This window comes from Nothobranchius furzeri, chromosome 5 (assembly GCF_043380555.1).
Source record: "Nothobranchius furzeri strain GRZ-AD chromosome 5, NfurGRZ-RIMD1, whole genome shotgun sequence".
Classification (NCBI taxonomy): Eukaryota; Metazoa; Chordata; class Actinopteri; order Cyprinodontiformes; family Nothobranchiidae; genus Nothobranchius; species Nothobranchius furzeri.
This window is the reverse complement of record NC_091745.1, coordinates 56,350,008-56,371,915: the sequence shown is the minus strand read 5'-3', so window position 1 is coordinate 56,371,915 and position 21,908 is coordinate 56,350,008. Positions and strand designations below refer to the sequence as shown.

General features: G+C 41.3%; 1 protein-coding gene across 2 annotated transcripts; it reads left to right on the top strand.

Annotated features, from left to right (window-relative positions):
* Positions 1 to 976: 976 nt before the first annotated feature.
* On the top strand, positions 977 to 20,522 carry has2 (hyaluronan synthase 2). 2 transcript variants are annotated; one of them, XM_070551784.1, is made up of 5 exons: positions 977 to 1,175; positions 6,906 to 6,949; positions 14,464 to 15,090; positions 16,915 to 17,016; positions 17,144 to 20,522. In XM_070551784.1, exons 2-5 carry the CDS (start codon positions 6,929 to 6,931, stop codon positions 18,071 to 18,073), a joined length of 1,680 nt encoding a protein of 559 aa, XP_070407885.1. In that variant the 5' UTR covers positions 977 to 1,175; positions 6,906 to 6,928; the 3' UTR covers positions 18,074 to 20,522. The 2 variants fall into 2 exon arrangements, with proteins under 2 accessions (XP_070407885.1, XP_015804941.1); XM_015949455.3 differs by lacking the exon at positions 6,906 to 6,949 and having other exon boundaries at positions 1,010 to 1,175.
* Positions 20,523 to 21,908: the final 1,386 nt, after the last annotated feature.

The window sequence follows — 21,908 nt, the reverse complement described above, 5'->3', positions numbered from 1 at the left end:
AACACAGTCCATGCTATTGGAGAGGCGCTTCTGTACATGATGACTCGGAGAGGCGGGCAGAGCGCGCGGATCCCGCGTCAGGAGTTGAACAGCACTACCTGCTGGTCAAACACGAGAACTGCAGGTTGGGGAGTGAAATTTGCTGACATCCTAACTCCGGCTCACGCTCACGTGTAGCTGTTCTCTCACAGTTTCATTTGTGAGGCAACCATTACTCAGCATCCTCAGCTTAGAGCCAGTCCCCTCTCTTGAAACCTTAAAGTAGAGGAGGTGGGATTGGTCCATCACTGAAAGTGGATCACGTGCGCCCGCCTCTGGAGTTTGAATGAGTTTGGATGAGTGCCTTTCTTAACTCTGCCGCCTTCTCCTCACCCGGCTCGCTCCTCCTTACACCCCCAAAACCTGCCCCCCTCTCCTATTAAAACCACACGCCAATCTGCTGTAACCCGGTAAAAGAGGGGTTCTTCAGCCGCAGCAGCCAGAAAGGAGGCTCCTGACGCACACACACACACACACACACACACTCCCACTATTGCACACACGCACACACACACACACACACCCGCCTGGAAGATATTAGACAGTTGAAATAGCGGCAGAAGGGAGATTTTGGCCACTTCTGTGCGCTCTGTAACCTGGGTGCTAGGAGAAACTAAAACATGGCCCCTGGAGAGATGAAATAGGATTATTTCATTCATTTAAAGACATAACTGGAAACTTTTTAAACAATATAACACATGCTGTCAATATTTATTTTAGACGTTTTTATTTAGTAACTTTTCAATAACTTAAACTGACTGAATCTCATCAAAGTTAATGGAGAACATTTTTTTTTACCATTTCATTCGTATTTATCCCGTTTTCATCCCGAAGGCTGAATGATGCCAGGGTTTACTAACATGCTCGCATTCGGACACCGGAGACACATGGTCCTTCTCTGCGGACTGGACGCAGTTTGAGTGCTCCTGATTATTCTCACCACACCTTAAGGATCTTTTTCCCCCAACTTTTTTATTTTATTTTATTTTATTTCATTTCATTTCATTCATGAGGACTTTACTGAGCGGATTCATGAGAGTCAGTGCCTCTCAAACTTTGTTGCTGCTTGTTTCACTTGTGGATCGGAGCTGACCGGATCTCTGCTGGAAGACGAAGAGGACAGCATCTGCTTCAAGGTAGGCAGCCGGTACCACCGGTACCAGAACCATCTGATAAATGTCTTATGTTATCAGAACAGCTGTCATTTATCACGCGATTATTCTGATGCTAAAGGACAAAATTATTATAAATTTGGAAAACTAATAAAAAGTGTCTAATGTCCACCTAGGAACAGCATAGAGGTTTATGTTTCAATCCGCCGCAACAAGTAGTCCCCATAACCCTAACCCTGCATCAATGGGATCAACTATTTACCGGTTTATTAAAATTTTAGAAAAATTACAAAAATATATGTTGGCTCTAAGACGTTTTAATCTTAAATCACACAAACATACATTTAATGTGCATTTGTGGAAATATGTTCAAAAGATCTGGAGGTGAAATTTAAGCAAATTTCTGACAAATCTTGTGTCATCCTCTGAAGTTTTCTGAGCCAATGAAAACGCTGGATTCAGAAACTTGTGGCTGAAGCGCGTAATTTGATCCCTGCTCATGAACACAGACTCAATAATGTTTAGTGCTCATGTTTGGACACTGGTTTAACTGGTGCTAATGGTGGTTTTGATGTGTGGGGACAGCACTCACCTCAGTGAGATGGTCGGACATGCTGAAGAAAAAAACATTAAATTGAAGAAGACAGAAATACAGTAGTATGCTGCTGCTGCTGCTGCTGCTGCTGATGATGATGATGATGAAATACTAAAAATAGAAAATTACAGACACCTGTTTATGAAGTCATAAACTACATTTATTTGTTCAGATGTGAGTATCTAGTAACTGAAAGCTAACTGGCCTATTACTTCTTACTGGTGAGTCTAAGTATTCAAATGTATGTTAATACGTTAGTTTTAACTCAATTTTACTTTGACAGATGTTTTAAAGTTAGTTATTAATGTGTGTTCTAACTCACATTATTATGTTTAAATGTTCTTTATGTCAAGTCTAACACTCCAAGTCTCTCACTGGATTAACATTAACAAATCTGAAGGAACATCTGTTTGACATCTTCACTTCCTCTGTCCACCTACTCTGACCTCGCTGTGTGTTAGCCTAGCCTGTTGGCTCAATCGCTGTATAGCCCACACAAGGAATGCCCATCTGTGAGTTGGCTGCCCTGGTATTCCTGACATTTATCCCACACGTGGAATCTACTTCCTACTGACCTGGCTTATAGATTCATGGGACATTTTCATACCTAAACTTACATAAGGAGACTCACCACGCCACAATAACTCGTTTCTAATGGTAATGCGAAAAACAGATGCACACCAAACGCTGTCTACGTAATTGGTGTTTGTGTGAACTCTGTGTATTCATGAATGGAGCCAAACTAAAACAAACTGCTCCTAATCCCAGCCCTCCAGGGTGTTCCCCTGCTGAGATCAGGAGCTCCGTAACCAAGGTGGTCGCATTCTGATGTGTTCAGATGGAATATTTGAAGTTCCAGTCAACTGTTGCTGCTGTCAGACGTGTAGAAAAGCAACACTGGTGCTGTGTAAAAGTCACAGAGAAGTGCAGATTCATCAGTTTTCTTCCACAGAGAGAGCACTCAGCAGTTTACTACTTAACACAGGAAGGCGCTCCATGGCTGGCCTCCATTAGGGCCCACAACAAGTCTCATGTGCCGCTTCAGCTCCCAGCAAGGGTCCTAAAGTGCCTCTGGGCGTCCCACCGCCAACCACCGATGCAGGAGAGAGTGGGTCGCCCTCCCCTCAACACACCTACCTCATGTCTCCTGTTATAGTTTTTTTCCAGGTTCCAATTAGTAGAGTCCAGCAGCACCACAGCCAGACAGTAAAATTAGTCATTTGGATGGATGCGAGTGAGGTTTGGAGTTAAATTCCCACTACGTCATGCTGAGCCCCACAGAGTATCACAGAGAGGGTAAATGCCAGCACACACCGAACACTTAAACAGGATTTTGGAGTGCGTTTAGCTGTTCAGAGTTTTTTAAATACACATTTAGTGATCTTCCTGTGTCTAAGGGTAAGGGCCTTAGTAACAAAGCTCAGTGGCCTACTGGTATGAGTGTCTGCCCTGAGACTGGGAGGTTGGGGTTCAAATCCCGGATGGGTCGTACCAAGGACCTTAAAAATGCAACCCAATGCTTCCCTGCTTGACACTCAGCTTTAAGGGGTTGGATTGGGGTTTAAACCACCCGATCGTTCCTGAGTGCGTCTGTGTCTGCAGCCCCCCACTCCCCACAGGGATGGGTCAAAATCGGAGAACACATTTCACCACATACCAGTGTGTGTGTGACAACTTCTACTTCATCAGTAAATTAAATGTAACTGTTTCAGACATATAGAATCTTCTCATTGGTCAAGAACATTCAGAGTGACATTTGATCCTGAATCAGATGTAAAGTATGAATGAAGAGCAAACAGCTGTCCACACAAAGCAAAGGCAGCAGAAGGGAGGAATCTTGGCTGCATCACCTCTGAAACATCTGGATTCTCAGAGTCTGCCACAGTTGGTGGAGCTCCAGGCCCTCAGCTGGTAGTGGACCAGGCCAAGTCCACCAACCGGTCTTCAGCATGCAGCTCCCTCTGACCCAGCCTGGACACATTTTAAATGAGACAAAACACATATTTACTCAAAGCTAATCAAAAAGACCAGCGTAACCAAGTATATCTGAATCAGACCATGGTATAGGAAGAGGGTTGATGGATTTCCCAGTCAGAATCAATCAAGATGATGACGTGCAAACACAATGATGAAAATATTAAAAGTACAGATTAGTGCAAAGATGATGTTTCTGCATTTATCGCCTCATCCAACCCGGGAGTTAGGAAGCAGACAGAAGACACCAACAGAAAGGAAAAGGGATTTGCAGATAGCTGAACCGTTGATCCCTGTTGTGGTTCTGTCCATTTAATTCTGATCATGTCAGTAGCCGTGTGTTGTCTCTCAGTGGGTCGTGTGTATGTCTGGTTCTGGCTGTTAGAATGACAAATCTCCCACATCAGCGGGTCTGCGTCTGCAGAGGAGCTTCATGAATGGAAGGAAGGGAAAGAACAGGATAAACGGGCGGAGTGCAGGGGGTTCTGACCTTCTGGCTCCGGCTTTAAAAATTCACTTGACCTTTCAGCTCGTTCACAGATTTTCACTCGCATCAGAGAAGTCTACGTGTGCAGCTTTCTTTAAATGGTACCATTTATGGAGCATTAATCCATTCGTGAGCCCACTGAAGTTTGATTTTTAATCTTTTTTGAGTCATCTTGAGGAAGAGTTCACCGGGCTTCTGGAGGATCTGTCAAAATGAAGAGTTTCTTTTTTAGTAACTTGAAGTTTTCAGAAGAATCACAGAACTCTGACCTACGAATCATGCAAGCATAACAGAAAACCATCAACTCGGTGGTGTGTATACATACCAGACGCCTTATCAAAGAAACACTTATATATTGTATCTGTAGGAACTTTGTTAATAACAAACCTCTAATAACACACGTTGTTCTGGATCCTCATGGGAACTGTGTGTAATATCTATTAAAATACTTTGATCTGTGAACAAAAACAAAGATAACAGTTTGACAGGCACAAGATTGTATTAATGCACCAACAAGGGTATTTACAAAGAGCTGCTTTCCTATCACTGAACACTATTCCTCTGGGATCCTGATTGTCTGAGTATTATTCTTTTATCTTAGGCCTGTTACTTGCTTTCATCTTCCACTTCTCCAGTTTGTTTTTTTTAGAAAGACTGCATATAAAATCACATTAGATATTTCTTTTGTTAGAAAGTGTGAAAATTTCATATTTTCTTGCTAGTTTGTGTCTCCAACTAGTCACAGCCCTGAGAGAAACTGTCTACTGGATCAATCAGAGACCACTACCCTTGGGCTGGAGTATCAGTTTTCATCCATCCATCCATACGTCTGTCCGTCCATCCATTTTCCTCTGCTTATCTGGAGTCGGGTCGCGGAGGCAGCAACCTAAGCAGAGAAGCCCAGACCTCCCTCTCCCGAGCCACTTGGGCTATCTCCTCTTGGGGAATCCCAAGGTAATCCCTGGCTAGCCGAAAGACAGTCCCTCCAGTGTGTCCTGGGTCTTCCTTCAGTTCTCCTCCCGGTTGGACGTGCCTAGAAAACCTCACCAGAGAGGCATTCATGAGGCATCCTAATCAGATGCTAGAGCCACCTCAACTGGCTCCTCTCAAAGTGGAGGAGTAGCAGATCTACTCTGAGCCCCTCCCAGATGACCAAGCTTCTCACCCTCGTTCTCGAAAAGGGAGAGCCCAGCCACCCTGCTGAGAAAACTAATTTCAGCCGCTTGTATCTGCGATCTTGTTTCTTTCGGTCACTACCCAAAGCTTGTAACAATAAGTGAGGTAAGAACATAGATAGACCGGTAAATGGAGAACTTCGCCTTCTGGCTCAGCTCTTTCTTCACCACGACAACACCAACAACATCATTGCAGATGCACCTATTGATCTCACGCTCCATCTTTCCCTCACGTGTGAACAAGACCCAGAGATGCTTAAACTCCTCCACTTGGGGCAGGACCTCATCCCTGACCTGGAGAAGACATTCTACCCTTTTCTGTCTCAAGACCATGGTCTCTGATTTAGGAGCTGATTCTCATCCTAGATGCTTCACACTCAACTGCAAACTACTCCAAAGCTGGAGATCACATTCTGATGAAACCAGCAGGACCATATCATCTGCAAAAAGCAGAGGCCTGATCCTTAGGCCACCAAAACGGATCCCCTCTCCACCTTGGCTGTGCCTAGAAATACTGTCCATAAAAGTGATGAACAGAATCGGTGACAAAGGGCAGTCTTGGTGGATTTCAGCTCTCACCAGGAACGAGCTCGACTTACTGCCGGCAATGCGGACCAAGCTCTGACACTGGTCATACAGGGACCTAACCGCCCATATCAAGGGGCCTGGTACCCCAATCCAAGGAAACTACCCCCAGTGTCCAGGCAGTATTGGAGAGCTCCTCAACGTCCAGAGCCACTCTGAACAAAAGTGGTAGCAATTCATCCCTGATTAATCTTTTCAGGTCTGAGATATTTGGAATTATATCGATCTGTTTGCAAGCCAAAGTGATAATTTGAAATTAGGCATGAATTGAAAATCAAGTCTCATCCAAGCAGATGAGACTTGATACATTGTCAATTTGTCTCGCTTGCACCGTTCAATTGTTGAATCTCTCCCATCAGAAAAGTACCACATAGCACATTTCCATGTGTAACGCTTTTGAACTGCACCCTGGCTTTTCCTATGTCAGTGGAACAGGATGCTCTTGAGATTTCCAGCGTGTGCATGACCTAATCAGGATTTCTATCACATCAAAGTTGGCAACTGTTTGGAATGAAAACTCTTAACAGGAAGTGATTGTTTTCAGATTTTTTTTTATCTGTTTACATGAATTTCAAATTGACTTGTTATTGTCTGAAGGATAACTTTAGATTTACTAAATCACTCATCCTGCTTAGTCTTGGTCTGTTTTCATGACCAGTGCATGGCTGCCAAGTGTAGGTCGTCTCAGGAAACAAAAACTAAACTCATCTGGACTTAGTGGGTGATTTGTGAATGTGTCAGCTGCAGCCAGTGACTGCTGAGATGCACTAACATAAAGAAAAAGGCTTTATGCTATGTGTGGGACCAGCATGCTGTCTCTTTTTGGCTCTGCCTCAGATTTATACTCTGTAAGCCATGCAGTAACCATACACCCTCACACACCTATGCATCACAGCTGCTGTCTGGTGAGTCTTGTTATATTTTACGTTCCATCCCAGGTCTCAGACTGGAACCCTACCGAATGAGATTCCACTGCTCTCATGTGAGTTCAGTCAAACCCTCTCCTTTCTCCGCGCGCGCGCACACACACACACACACACACACACACACACACACACACACACACACACACACACACACACACACACACACATTGGGCGAAACATGTCATGCTCTTTGATTCACATAAATGCACTCCCTCCTGCAGCTATGACCAGTTCTCAGCAGCAGTCAGACTTAATGACATTCACATTTGCTGAGACATGGAGGACGCGCTGTATATCTGACAGCAGCTTCTTATGCAACATTTGGAGGTTCTTTTGACTCACTTTGCCAAATCACCGGTCACTCTCAAGAACCACATTAGGTCCTTCTTTGGCATTGCTCTATAGGAGAACCAGCATGTTTGTTCTGCTCATCTGTTTAGGGGGTTAAATGTGAGGAGATTCTCAGACTGAATAAAAGGAGCAGACCCTATGTGGTGCTAAAAGTTTCATCCATCCATCCATCCATTTATCCATTCATCTGTACATCAATCCAATCATTCATCCATCTATCCAATCATTCAGTTGTCCGTTCATCCATCCATCCAATCATTCATCAATTAATCCATCCATCCATCCATCACACATAGAAACAGACAGCTTTTAACCCTCTGGAAGCAGGCGTTGAAGATTTGCAACGTTAAAACCTACCTACCTGGTTACTCCACATGCGTATTTCATGAGCATCTTTTAAATCAGAAGTACCCCTGAAGGACTTAGTTGTTCATCCTTTTATCAAAACTTATGTTGAGCCTGAGAGGGTTAACCCTCACTCAAACATAGGACCAGTTTAGAGTAGTTAAATAAAGTCTGTGTACCACTGGGCCTAGACTGATGCCAACAGCCTGCAAGCAGAATTAATGAAGAAATCAACCAAATGTCTTAAATGTTCCTGGAGATTATTAATGCATGGGACACGGGGCCTCTCTCTTGTGTTGCTTGAATTTGGAACATCATGAAACACTAGAAAAACAAACATTGTGCCACCGAGTCGTGATGGGTATCTGAAACCTGCCTGCAGCCTTTTTCAATTTTGTTTCTGTGACATCATTTGTGCAAGAAATGTGTAACAACCAGTCAGTCAAAGGTTTGACTAATCAGTGACACAAATAAGTTCATACAGTTTGAAGATGACATAATGCAAAAGTTATTAGGATGAATTGTGAAAGAATTAGACACTTTGTGACTAAACTGTGACATGATAGTTAGAATCTTTAGGAATGCAACAAACCATTGTCAGTTTAGAACCAAAGTGTGATTTTTTTTATTATTTCCACAAAAATTATTAGTTTTTTCATGAATGTCGGCATGGACAACAGCTAAAACAAATATACATGTTTTGGGGTTGTGGGAGGAAAGCTGAGAACCAGAAGAAAAGCCATTCATGGACCAGAAGAACACGCTAATTCTTTACAAAAAGTCCAAGTCAAGAATCAAACACGGGTCATTTCTGCTCTGAGGTGGCAGTGAAACCCACAGGCCCATTGTGCAGCACAAACCTAATCTAAGATGTTGTTTAGATGTGTTTGCATGTGCAGCACTTTCTCTAATGTGAATGTGGATGGTAGCATAAACCATACATGATTGCCATCACCACGTTTACATTAGACAACATTTCCACTATAACTGCCCTAACTCTGAAATGTGTGTGGAGAAGAAACCTGCAGACTGAACTGATGGAAATCTCATCACTTATTTCTTTTCTTTGCCAGTAGCTCCCAAATCTTCAGAAACCAAAGTCCATGTCATCGATTATCTACCCAATGTTAGAAGAAGCAGTCTGATCCAAATAGATTGTTTTGGTCTTTTTCATTTGTGGCATGAAGAAGATTTTTCACATCTCAGAACCAAAACACCTCGGGCTCTGAGATGTGAAAAATCTTTAATCTGTCATGTTTATCCGTCGTTCTGGCTTATCAGTAAATCCAATCAAACTACACTTAGCTTCAGCAAATTTCATATGTAATGCTTGTTATTTTGCAGAAATTGGTTTGTTGCTATGCTGCATGTACACAGTTTAGCTCATTCAAAGGAATGTGATAAAACATTATCATAATAATTATTATCATTATTATTTATACAAGTCTGATATTAATGCTGCTGTTTTCGTGAAAAAAAAATCAGATTCAGTGCTTTTTTTTTTTAAAAAAAAGCTATGAAGTCTCATGAAAGGGCCACTTGCAATTTCTTTCAAATAATTTATTCGTTCATTTGTTCGTTGGTAATTTGGAGGAGTCATGAAAAATTTTACCCAGGGGACTGCTTGATAACGTCAGAATGAGACTGCTAAAACATCCAACCCAAGGTCACCACAGGGCTGAGCACACACACACACACACACACACACACACACACACACACACACACACACACACACACACACACACACACACACACACACACACACACACACACACACCTACACACACACACACACACACACACAACCAAAAAGGAGATAGTGAGGGGAATCTATCTCTTCCATGCACCGAGACATTAAAACAAACAGAAAGTGCGGGTGATATCATCAAGTGTTAATGACATCCCCAACTTTCTCAGATACATTGTGTTTTCTGACACGCAAAAGATCTCATCAGGGGCCTTATCTCACATGGGCTGGAGCCAAATCTAAAGGACCACAATTACAGATTTTTTTCTTCTGCCTGCAGTTAATCTTCTCATGGTCTGAGCTAATTGTTAGTTTGACCTCTGCAGGATATCACACACCCAAAGTAGCAGATGCAATTCTACAAAAAGCAGCTCATCCTAATGTTTAATCAGCTGGCAACAAGCAGACAACAAGATTTGCACGGCTGTGAAACATAAGCTAAATACTAATTAGCTAAATGTACTGATGGGTTATCAGTAAAGTTTGGAGAACAAACTAGTAAAAAGTGTGAGCACTTTTTGAAATGGTTCTGGTGTTAGCTTAATTTCTTATGTTTTATCTTTTTCATTTATAAATTAGCCAGAAATGTGGATCAGAGCTCAATCAAAATCATGAACTGCAAGTTGTAGCTACAACACATTCAGGAAAAGGATCGGGAGATAACTGATGAGGCAAAATACATAAAAAGCCTACAAATTTGGTTTACTTTGACACAGCATTATCTGGTGCTGCCATAATGCTGTGTAGCTCCATTTGATTCACACCCAATGAGATCCAAGCCAGACTAGGCCTTGACCCAAAAGCTTTACACCAAGACTCTTCATTAAAGGCACACTTGGCAGTTAGGCTAGCTTTTAGCACCCCCTAGTGTCTGTTTCGTAGAACCAAAAGTAAAATTTATATGCTGACTGTGCGCTTGTCTTCTTAACACCTTAATCTAAAAACTGAAATGTATCCCTAGCCTTCATTGGGAGCGACTCATCACTAAATTGAACAAATCATCAGTGTTCATGATCTAAAACATGCAGGAAACGTGCTGCAGCACCGGGTATGTCAGCTCTGTTTTTTCTACGTCCAACAGGAGACAGCCACAGGGGGCGGCAGAGGTCTGAGTGACATTTCATTCATTTAAAAGGGTCATTTTATCACATACTAGCTCAAGAAAGTTATGTAAAAATATGAAAAGTTGTACAGTCTTTAAGTCTCTAACTCATTATCAAAACGACTCATCATGACACTGCTGTGTTAGCCTATTAGCATTTAGCTCTCTGCTGCACCTGTTGTGTATGTAGTGGATGTACTGAGATGTTTCTGCGGTTTTCTTGCATTAAATAACCGACACATGAAGCTTTTGTTAGAAATGCACCACACTCTAAAGATGACAAATTGTTTTCTGCCATTTTTGGGGGAAAAACACCTGGTCACAAAGCTTTGACATAGGAAGAATAATCAACTTACAAAACAAAAGTTATTACTGACAGTAAATTAAGAAGTCAGTCCAAATATTCATGTTTTATTTCATTTTAGTTTGACTAAGACTTCTGCAAGAATCTTTAAAACATCTTGGGAAGTGATCTTAGGGCCCTTTTTTCACAGAGTCCTCCCGTTAACTGGTGAATGATGAACGTAGGGTATTTATACAAGCTGAAATTTTCATGATGCCAGGTTAAATCCATTTCAATCGTCATTCTTTTCTGCATGTCTTTCAATGATGCATGGCCTGCACCAGACATGCTCTTGTGAAAAAAAGAGTAAGCAATGTGGGTAGAGCAGCATACGGTCAATACATGTCAACAAGTTGTTTTTTCAGACAAGTGTTGAGTTCATTCAAAGTTGATGAGCGGATGCAGGATGACAGAGTTTGGTCTCCTAACTTCAAACCAATCTGTGTACATGAGATTCCTTAAGCAGAAGCTGAAGGAGCTTGGTCTGACTCACATATAGAGTGTACTCTCAGATACAGACTGACTTTTCTCACTGCTATAATAAGTTTAAAAAAATGAACATTAGTGTGTAAGTGTGGGTGTGAATCAAGGGTCTTGTAAACGAGTGGTTGACGCTAACAGCCTTGCCACGTGCCAGAGGAGGCCTGCTCTTCTGGTTGTGGTCTACTCGTCCAGTGATCAAATGAACAGTGCTTTATGTCTGAGCCAGTGTGTGTGTGTGTGTGTGTGTGTGTGTGTGTGTGCGCGTGTGTGTGAGCACGTGTGTGTGTGTGTGCTTGTACAACTGTCCTACTTAGGACCAAAACCTGGTCCTCTACTGTTTTAGGGCTTAGCGGTGAGGTTTAGTGGTAAGATGTGAATTAAGTTTATGTCACAGTTAGGTTTAAGAATACACTGGTTAGGGTTAGGGTTAGGCATAAATGCAGTTACAAAAATTCATGGAAGTTAATACAAAGTCCTAATATGGAAAGAAATACAGACTAGTGTGTGTGTGTGTGTGTGTGTGGGTGTGTGTGTGAGCACATGCTCTCAGGCTCTAAGAGAATCTTGCTTTCTTTTCCTTCTTTTCTGTTTATCAGGCTGCTTTACCCAAATCATTATTTTTCCTACTGACTTTTCCTTCCCCTGTCATTCCTCTCCCATGTCTCTAGAAACTCCTCTGTTCTGCTTTCTGAATGCTCCTCTTCCCCTCCCTGCATCTGTCGTTTGAGTTTAGGACTGGCATGTAGGTTTGCTGCCAAATCACAAACACCACTTGGCTCTTTGTGCACTTTCTTTTTTCGATTACTTTATTTGCCCGATTTACGTCTTTTTGGTTTTAACAACTTGCATAACTTACATGTTGTCATATATGTGTTTTTATACATTAATCCCACTTAATCCATACCAAATGGTGAAGTAAATCCAGAAAGTGCACCTAAATGCAGCTCAAAATGCTAAATTATGTCAAACAAGCAGGCACCCCACTGTGTCACTGACTCGGTAGTATTAGAGCAAGAGGTCACTGGAGGAAGTTATTTTCCTGTAATCGTTTTTGTAAGAAATCACAGAAGGGAAGAAGTATTTGGAAAGCACAAGAACATTTAAAAGTTCTTGTCTTCTTCTTCCCACGGAGATATAAACAGATGACATCACAGGGTGGTCCGCTCCGCGTTGAGCTGAGTCGAGCCACGCTGAGTGGGTCTCTGCTGTTCTGCCAAACAGATGTTGGTAGCGACATAATGAGGGCTGGGAGCAAAATCCAGGAGTTTGAGCTGGAGACTTTTGCGGCTGGGTCCAGGAAGGATCAGACACAGAAAGCAGAGGACAGTCGTCAAAGTTATCAAAGAGTCTTTCATTGGCTAGGTCTTTGCAGAATTTAATATATATGCAGACTGAGTCTAAATACTTTGTTTACCAGGAAAAATGTAGCAAATATTGTAATGATTGTCACTTACGAAGCTCTCTCACATTCAGACTTTGTGGTTGGGGTGGTTGGCAGCAGTAGTCAGCTAGATAGTTGATTAGGTCAAGAAATCCTGCAATGTTCTCCAACCCAAGGGTAGCTGGAACAATCAGCTGACATTTAGGCTCATTTTGGAAAAGAGTGGTGAAAGGAACAGAGAGGAGGAAGAGGTACAACGAAAGAAATATTTTCTCTACCACAGTTCTTGCCACCCAAAGATGTGTCTGATACAAATACATGAAATGAGGGCAAAACAATAAACATATTAATTGGAACTTTAAAGCAATTGTGCTTACTAAAATAATTCATGGGTGTTTTCTTCCTCCTGCTGCTCAGCTAAAGTAATGTCATGTGCAACAAGCTTTATTTGTATAGCACATGTCATACGCAGGAGCAGTTCAATGTGCTTTCTAGGTGCAACATCAGCAAGAACATGAAACTTACAGTGAACACAGCAACATAAAACAGCAGCTCATGAAATCAAATACACAAAAACATTTAATGTAAGAAATAAAATATAAAGGCAAAGAAAGAGTGAGCGGTTACAGTGCAGCACAAGAAACATTCATTTAAAGGCTGATGAATACATGAAGGTTTTCCTTTAAAAGTTACTAGAGTTGAGGCACATTTGAGGTCATGAGGAAGCTGATTCCATCTGTGAGCAGCATAGTAGCTAAAGACAGCTTCACCCTGTTTGGTTTTGACCCGAGGTTCTACCAGCTGACTGCTTCCTAAGGATCTGAGAACCCTGCTGGGTGTATATACAGGAAGGAGACCCAACATGTATTCTGTCCCCATACCATTGATTGACTCATAAACTAGTTGGAGTACTTTGAAATTGATTCTGTGGTTTACTGGTAACCAGTGTAGAGACCCAAGAACAGGAGTGATGTGCTTGGTTCTCTTGGTTGCTTCACAGCTGTTTTGGGTAGTCCAGTTAAAAGACAGTTGCAGTAGTCCAGCCTGCTGGAGATGAACGCATGAAGAAGTTTCCCTAGGTCTGGTCTGGAAACTAGACCCCTGAGTCGTGCTATGAAGGTGATTAAATGCTGATGTAGTCATAGCCATGTGACCAGTGAAACTCAGGTCTGAATCTATTATAATGCCAAGATTTCTAACCTGGGTCTTTGTCTTTATTCCTCTGGAGCCAAGCTGAGCAATAACCTCCATCCTAACCTTCTAATTTCCTAAAACAATAACTTCAGTTTTGTATGAAAAGTAGCCTCAGGGCAAATCTTGGCATATTTACATTCATACGTTCATGAATATACATTTTCCCTTTCAGATAAACAAATAAATAAAATAAATTTCTTGAACTGGAGGAAATCTGACTGCATCTAGTCATTAACTTGTTCCAAACACAGACAGTGATTACAGGGGACCACAGTCACTAGGTGATAGAGCTAGGTAGATCTGGGTGTCATCTGCATAATAGGTAATGCTGTTGTTGTGTGACCTGACTCAGGGGGAGTACGTACTTTTTGAAGTGCAGCAGTTCAAGAATCAAACCTTGGAGGACCCAAATGTCATGGTGATCAGCTTTGATTTGTGATCAATAGTAACAACATAATCCCTGTCTTCCAGATATGATGGGAATCAGGTATGGGCTGTGCCTGATAGTCCCACCCAGTTTATGAGCCTATCAAGATGGATGTTGTGGTCTACAGCATAGTTTTATGCTGTGATGTGACGTATCACTCATTTAAACAAACTTAACAATCTTTTTGTCCATAGATGAAGTGCCACAAGGTCCTGACCTGTCTGAGGATATTTGGGACCACCATGTTTGGCGTGTCTCTTCTAGTAGGCATCTCCACTGCCTACATCATGGGCTACCAATTCTTCACAACAGCCCACAATCACCTATCCTTTGGCTTGTATGGTGCTATCTTGGTCATCCACCTCATCATCCAGAGCCTCTTTGCACTTCTGGAACACCGAAACATGCGGCGCTCCGTAGAGACTCCCATTAAACTCAACAAATCCTTGGCATTGTGCATTGCAGCCTATCAAGAGGACCCGAACTACCTGAGGAAATGCCTGGTGTCTGTTAAAAGGCTGACATATCCAGGGATAAAAGTGATCATGGTAATCGATGGGAACACAGACGATGACATGTACATGATGGAAATTTTTAAAGAAGTCATGGGATGGGACAAATCAGCCACCTATGTTTGGCGAAGTAACTATCACAACAAAGGCCCTGGAGAAACTCACGAGAGCTATGCTGAGAGCCTTCAGCAGGTGTCCAGGCTTGTGCTGAACAACAAGTGTGTATGCATCATGCAGAAGTGGGGAGGGAAGAGAGAGGTCATGTATACAGCCTTCAAAGCACTGGGGAGGAGTGTGGACTACGTTCAGGTAAGATTCATACCTATAGATCATACATACAGTTGATAAATGAAGAAAAGAAACAGTGTAAGTTAGTTTGCGTGGCATGTTGTCACAAGAAGCATGCATCAAGCACAGAGGAATAGGGAGCAAAAAGAGATGTGGTTGGAGAAAAGAAGAGGGGGCAGTGCAAAGCCAAACACAGGGTCCACAAAGAGTCTTTTGTGTTGCGCTTTGGCAGACGGTGGCTGGGCGCATCGTGATGTGAAGTGAGGCGTGAAAAAGGGCAGCAGTAGCTGATGTCTAAGTGTAATAACATATCAGTTTCACAAGGCTGAGGGTTACATCACCTCTGTGAATGATAGACAAAGTTAGACCTAGAAACCATGTTCAACAAAAGCTGTGTATGTATTGCTCTCTAACAAAGAAATGTTTGGGAACGCTGCATTATCATAGATTACATGTTTGGTAAACAGGACACCAGAACAAAATACAGAAGATGATACGAAAGCAAGATGAGTGCCCCCTAGTGGCTGGTTGCAATAGTTTAATGTCTTGCCTCTGCATGCAAACCAGCTGGGCTTTTTCCTGACACAAAAATAAAAGAACAGCTTAGATCATTTATTTTCTAATGCTACTGTGTGTATTTATAACATGTAAGCATCCATGGATTTACTTCCAGTCAGCTAAAGTTGTGTAAAAGAAGTCTATGGATGACAACACAGTGGCTAAACTTTAGCCATACTTGCCGTACGTGTCATTCATGCAAGAGTTGTTATCATATATCATAAAGCAGCAACTCCTCTAGAGTAACAAAATCAGAACTCCAGCAAATCTTCAATAGGAAAAATCTGTATTTGAGGCTTTGCAGCTCCAACACCTGCAGTGGGCTTCTGTCTGCCAGACACCACTTGTTAACAGCTAATTCAAAGGCCTGATTGCAGCACTGCCAGAAGTCATGCCAGTGCTCTACAGCATTTTGGGATTAGAGAAAAAGCCTTGAACTTTTGTACTAATCTGACTCTGTGTAGAACAGATTCCTTTGTTGATGGGTATTTGGCACCACCTTTGTTTTCAGCGCAGTTACCTTTTATAGAAGAAAACGAGGAAAGCATCAGTGAGATAGTGGGTGGCAAGTAAAGATAAAAGCAGGTAATGATTGTTGTGGGGGATTAAATACAGACCATACAGTTTATATTATGTAAGACGGTGTGTATGTCATGTCTAACATGTTCACTTTACTTCAATTCAGTTTAGTTTATTCAAAAAGTGCCAAATTACAACAAAAGTCGTCTCAAGGCACTTCACAAAGTAAACATTCCAATATAAAGAGATACTCATACTAAGCAAGCATGTAGTGAAAGTAGAGAGGAAAACTCCCTTTTAACAGGAAGAAACCTCCAACAGAACCTGGCACAATAGGAATGGCCATCTGCCACCACTCACTTTGAGACGACAGAGGGGACAGACACGCACACACACACACACACACACACTCACACACACACACACACACACACACACACACACACACACACACACACACACACACACACACACACACACTCACACACACACACACACACACACACACACGCACACGCACACGCACACACACACACACACACACACACACACACACACACACACACACACACACACACACACACACACGCACGCGCACACACACACGCACGCACACACACACACACACAACATTTATTACAACTGTTCCAATCTGGTTGAACATAACTACTCAGCAGGATAATTGCTGTTTCCTGACTTAAATGTGTGTAGATCCCTAGAACCCTACTGCTACTACAAGATAGTGTTAAAGTACGTATTTCCCCTCAGGTGTGTGATTCCGACACCATGCTGGACCCAGCATCGTCAGTGGAAATGGTGAAGGTTTTGGAGGAGGACCCAATGGTGGGAGGTGTTGGAGGAGATGTACAGGTACATGAATAAAAGTACATTTCGTGTTTTGACACATTGAGAACCAAAGTACTTTACATTAAACAAACTTATTGTTTGCCTGTTTTAAAACTGAACATGTTTATGTTTGTTACAAATCTTTCTGTAGATCCTGAACAAATACGAGTCATGGATCTCCTTCTTGAGCAGTGTTCGCTACTGGATGGCATTCAACATTGAGCGGGCTTGCCAGTCCTACTTCGGCTGTGTTCAGTGCATCAGCGGGCCTTTAGGAATGTACCGGAATGCCCTCCTACATGAGTTTCTTGAAGACTGGTACCATCAGACCTTTATGGGATCCCACTGTAGTTTTGGGGATGACCGTCATCTTACGAACAGAGTTCTCAGTCTGGGGTATTCAACAAAATACACTGCACGGTCCAAGTGCCTTACAGAGACACCCATTACATATCTGAGGTGGCTCAATCAACAGACTCGATGGAGTAAATCGTATTTTAGAGAATGGCTTTACAACTCGATGTGGTTCCACAAGCATCATCTATGGATGACTTATGAGGCTGTGATCACTGGCTTCTTCCCGTTTTTTCTCATTGCAACAGCAATTCAACTCTTCTACCAAGGAAGACTGTGGAATATTTTGTTGTTTTTACTCATTGTGCAAGCAGTAGCCCTGATTAAATCATCATTCGCCAGCTGCCTAAGAGGCAACATTGTCATGGTGTTCATGTCGTTCTATTCAGTACTGTATATGTCAAGCCTGTTGCCAGCCAAAATGTTTGCAATTGCCACTATCAACAAATCTGGCTGGGGAACCTCGGGGAGGAAAACGGTGGTGGTGAACTTTATTGGTCTGATTCCAATAACAATCTGGTTCACCATCCTCTTCATTGGGATCATATACACAATAATCCAACAGACTAAAAAACCTTTTCCTGAATATGAACAGGTTGTTCTGATCATTGGAGCCATTGTTTATGCCAGTTATTGGGTCATATTACTGACATTATATATTGTCCTTATAAACAAATGTGGGAAAAGGAAAAAGGAGGCACATTATGACATGGTTCTGGATGTATGACCTGAGGAGACCATGCACCGGTTACCACTGAACCATGTTTTGTTTTGTGTTTTTAATGTTGCTGTTTACAAAGATTTTCATATACAGAAAAGCTCTGGTGGTGAAATTGGTTGAGTTTAACCACAATGGGCAAAGACATGCAAGTGACTGGGCCCATGTAGGTAGGTGTTGGCCTTCCTATATTACCTAGGTCCATGATATCTTACATGTTAGGTTGGAAATCTGCTAGGGTAGGCTAACTAGCAAGATTGCATGCATCATTGCAGTAGGCACTAACAGTGCTAGGCTTTGTGATAGTAGCTACCTCTTAACCTCGTCATATCCACTGTGCTTCCGACTCACATTTGAACTCAAATAAACTGCAGATTTTCAACCTCCTCCATTGAGGTTTAACTTGACCACTACAAATTTTTACCCGCAGAGCGTCATTGATGTACAACCTTCATAAAGGACATTTCTCCTTTAGAAGTGAGTCACAACTGCAAGTTTGTTTCTACTGTCAGGCATTTGAATCTTGAGTCTTGAGTAAAGAAGCAACAGCCTTATACAACTGGTGAAACGTTTCACATTGGACACTTTAACTGAATAAAACAATTGCTAGGTTGAACAAAAACACTCTGCCTCTCCTCAGTGCAACTCATAAAGTTGTGTTGAGGATAACATATCAGTGTGCCTATTCAGTGTTTTCATCTGTCTTGGCAATAGAACCAGTTTACAAAGCACAAAGAGCTTTAAAATGGAGAGCTGCTTTCTGTCTTGTGTAGCACTCATGTCATATGGGATGTATCCAAAGAGCCATCCATTACCTGCACCTGTTAGAAAGGGTCAGGGATTGTCTAGGGTGTATTCCATACCTAGAGGGAGTTGTCAGTAAGAAGGTATGAATGCAGGACCATCTTACTATAAAGAGGAAAATGTATGGGTCCTTCTGTGGGTCTGACATTGACTTGCAAGGCCTACTTTTCTACTTTTGCCAAGAAAACGAAGCACTTGTCATATTCGTCACATTGAGTTGTACTCTGGAGAGCAACTTTTAAGGAATTTATAATAGTTTGTGCCAAACCTCCCTATGTGATCCACAGATATTTGCTGAAGTTGTATTTTTGCAAACCTGGATGGCCTTTAAAAAGTTAATTCAGTCTACATTATTATTGAATGTAATGTATTGAACACCGACAAATACGGAATGTTTGTATTTATCCCCATATGACATGAATGCTGAATTTCTCATTGTTTACAAGGTGAAGAATCTCTAAGTCTTTGGTAGACATCATTGCCACCTGATCAGGTGACCACATGAACATGTGACCACAAATGAGAGACTTTGTATTGCTGCTGTGACTTATTGTTTTAGTGCAAAAACAGAGACTTTTATTTCTGTTTTTCTGGAATATGACATTATGTTGCATACATGTTATTTTTACCAATCATTTTTTTAATGTTTTTATATGTTACCAGCAAGTGAACAAAGTAAATGTGACCCAGTCCAAAGACTTCATGATTTTGTCTCTCCACATGCTTTTGATCCCTTTCATACTTTACAATACTGTACTAGGAATATGTGGGTACATCTTTGTGGCATGCTGGATTGTGTTTAATGACCTTCCAAGGAATGAAGAATAGCAATTTGCCTCCGCTACATATAAGAGGAAGCCTGTCTGAGTGGGAAGAGTGCTTCCTAATCATAGGAATCTGAATAAGGACAACTTACAAGCAAACACCTGTTTGGGATGAAATAGGTCCATTGTTTGCCATGGATCAGAAGCAGATACATATTTAAATAATATGCACTTTTATGTCTCTTCTGTCCTCCAGCATGATGCTTGACATTACCCAAAAAAATAAATACCTCTGTTTTTGCATCAAGGTGTCACAATGCTGTCCAAAGACTGATGCATCATGATGGTCTGGAGAAATTTATCGTCCTATTTGTCATGTTGAATATCAAACTGTACATTTTGATTAGAAATAAGAAATTTTATGACTTGTTTACTTTTTACTGTAGCAGTTAAACTATGTTTTTGACTTTTGTATTCTTTGTGGTATTTTAAATAGACATTTTCCCTATTTTTACATATCTACCAAAGTGTTTTTACAGTCATAATTGTTAAAAAAATGTATTTGTTCTTTACACTGTTCCAACAGTTACTTTTATATCTGACCAAAAATGTGAAATTATGACCTTGGGGGGAATTGTCTGCAATAACAATGGTAAAATGCAATTTGTTGGAATAAGTTATTGTTTTTTTTAAATATTTTTTAACAGTTTATGAATGGAAAAGCATGATATTTATTTATTCTGTGATTTGTAGGATTCCGTTACACAAGATGGGTATTTCTAGTGAATATCTTAGGCCCTTAAAATTACATGTCAACCCTTCAAAAACAAATAATGCGTTCAGTGTTGTAATCTCAACATTTTTCATCATTAAAGATCTATGAAATCTTGGCTGGTTTATTTATTTATTTATTTATTTATTTTCAGTTCTTTTTAAGGAAACTGTCACAGTTTTATTTTGACAAGAGATTTTAATTAAGTTTGTTTAAAATTTCTTAGAATTTTTGTGACATTTGGACATCCAATTTGTTTTAATTTGAATGTATTTTAGTCGACTAAACCTTTTTAACTGTAAAACACAACCATTTATAAGCATATAATATTTATATATTTGATACAATTCAGATCGACGGCAAAAATCAGTCCCACACCCAGGGCCATTCCAAGATATTTGGGGACCCAAGGCAAACAGCCTACATAAATAAACCATAAAAGCCCTTATCTTGACTGGGGTGTGTGAAATGTGCTTTAAAATGACTTGTTGTGATAGAGGCTCTGTTTTGATTGATTTGATTGAGTTCTTGATGTAGGCTTGATAGCTTAAATATATTGAAGGATCCTTTATTGTTCTGGATGACTGCGCCATGGAAATAAAGTGTTTTTATTAACACTGAATGAAAGGGTTTAGTTATTTTTGAATCTTCCCTTTGAGTGTATTTAAACTGAAGAAGCACCATAAAAGGAGGTGATATTGGGAGCGCTGATCCAGAAATATCTAATAACCGAAACGAATTAGTATTTGGCTGAAGGGAAGAGGATGGGTGAATATAGGTTCAGGCTTACTGTTATGTAGAGAGCCCCACTAGTCCAGGGGTGAGGGAGAGTTCAGGTCTGGAGGTGGCCATTTTATAGAAGAGTTCCTGCAGGTTTTCTTGGGAAGGTTAGGTCAACGGAGGGGACAGGTGAGCGGTGGAGAGTGAGACAGTCAGGAAAGAGGAGTGAGGTGTGATCCAGGAGTGAATCTGTGAGTTATGGATGGAAGCAGGGATCCTGGAGGCAAGGCGAGAGACAAACAGGTGATCAAAAAAACATTGAAGAACAGCAAGAGACTTAACTTGCAACTATGGAAAAACTCAAGGATTGGCTAGCAACACCGAAGGAAGGTAACACCCAAGTTGGATAATCATCCAACAAGGTGTCTCACTCCTCCTTAAGTACCCAGGCCGGTTGATGGTGAGTCCATCATCAGCTGCCCGCTCCTCGGTACCGCACACCTGCAATAGAGCTCTCATGACAGTTACAGGAGACCACTTATCATAGACCATGCTAATAATAGATGCTACTCAACCCAATCAATATTTTCTCTATTAACTAGAATGTTAATTTCCCTTATATTGTAGCCCCAATGAATAAATGACTGATGCTTATCAATGTTTACATATTTATGTTATTTTTATTTATTTTAAAAGAATGTATGACATTTTTTTTCTGAATGTGGACAGTAGTTGGGACGGCAAGAATAACTGCAGGAATAATTAATTCAAGACACAGAGGAGA

Excerpts from the sequence above, each read along its gene's own strand:
- has2 (XM_070551784.1), top strand. The coding sequence starts at position 6,929 with ATGAGATTCCACTGCTCTCAT. Across the intron at positions 15,091-16,914 it reads GGAGTGTGGACTACGTTCAG|GTGTGTGATTCCGACACCAT; the intron begins GTAAGATTCATA and ends ATTTCCCCTCAG. Across the intron at positions 17,017-17,143 it reads GTGTTGGAGGAGATGTACAG|ATCCTGAACAAATACGAGTC; the intron begins GTACATGAATAA and ends ATCTTTCTGTAG.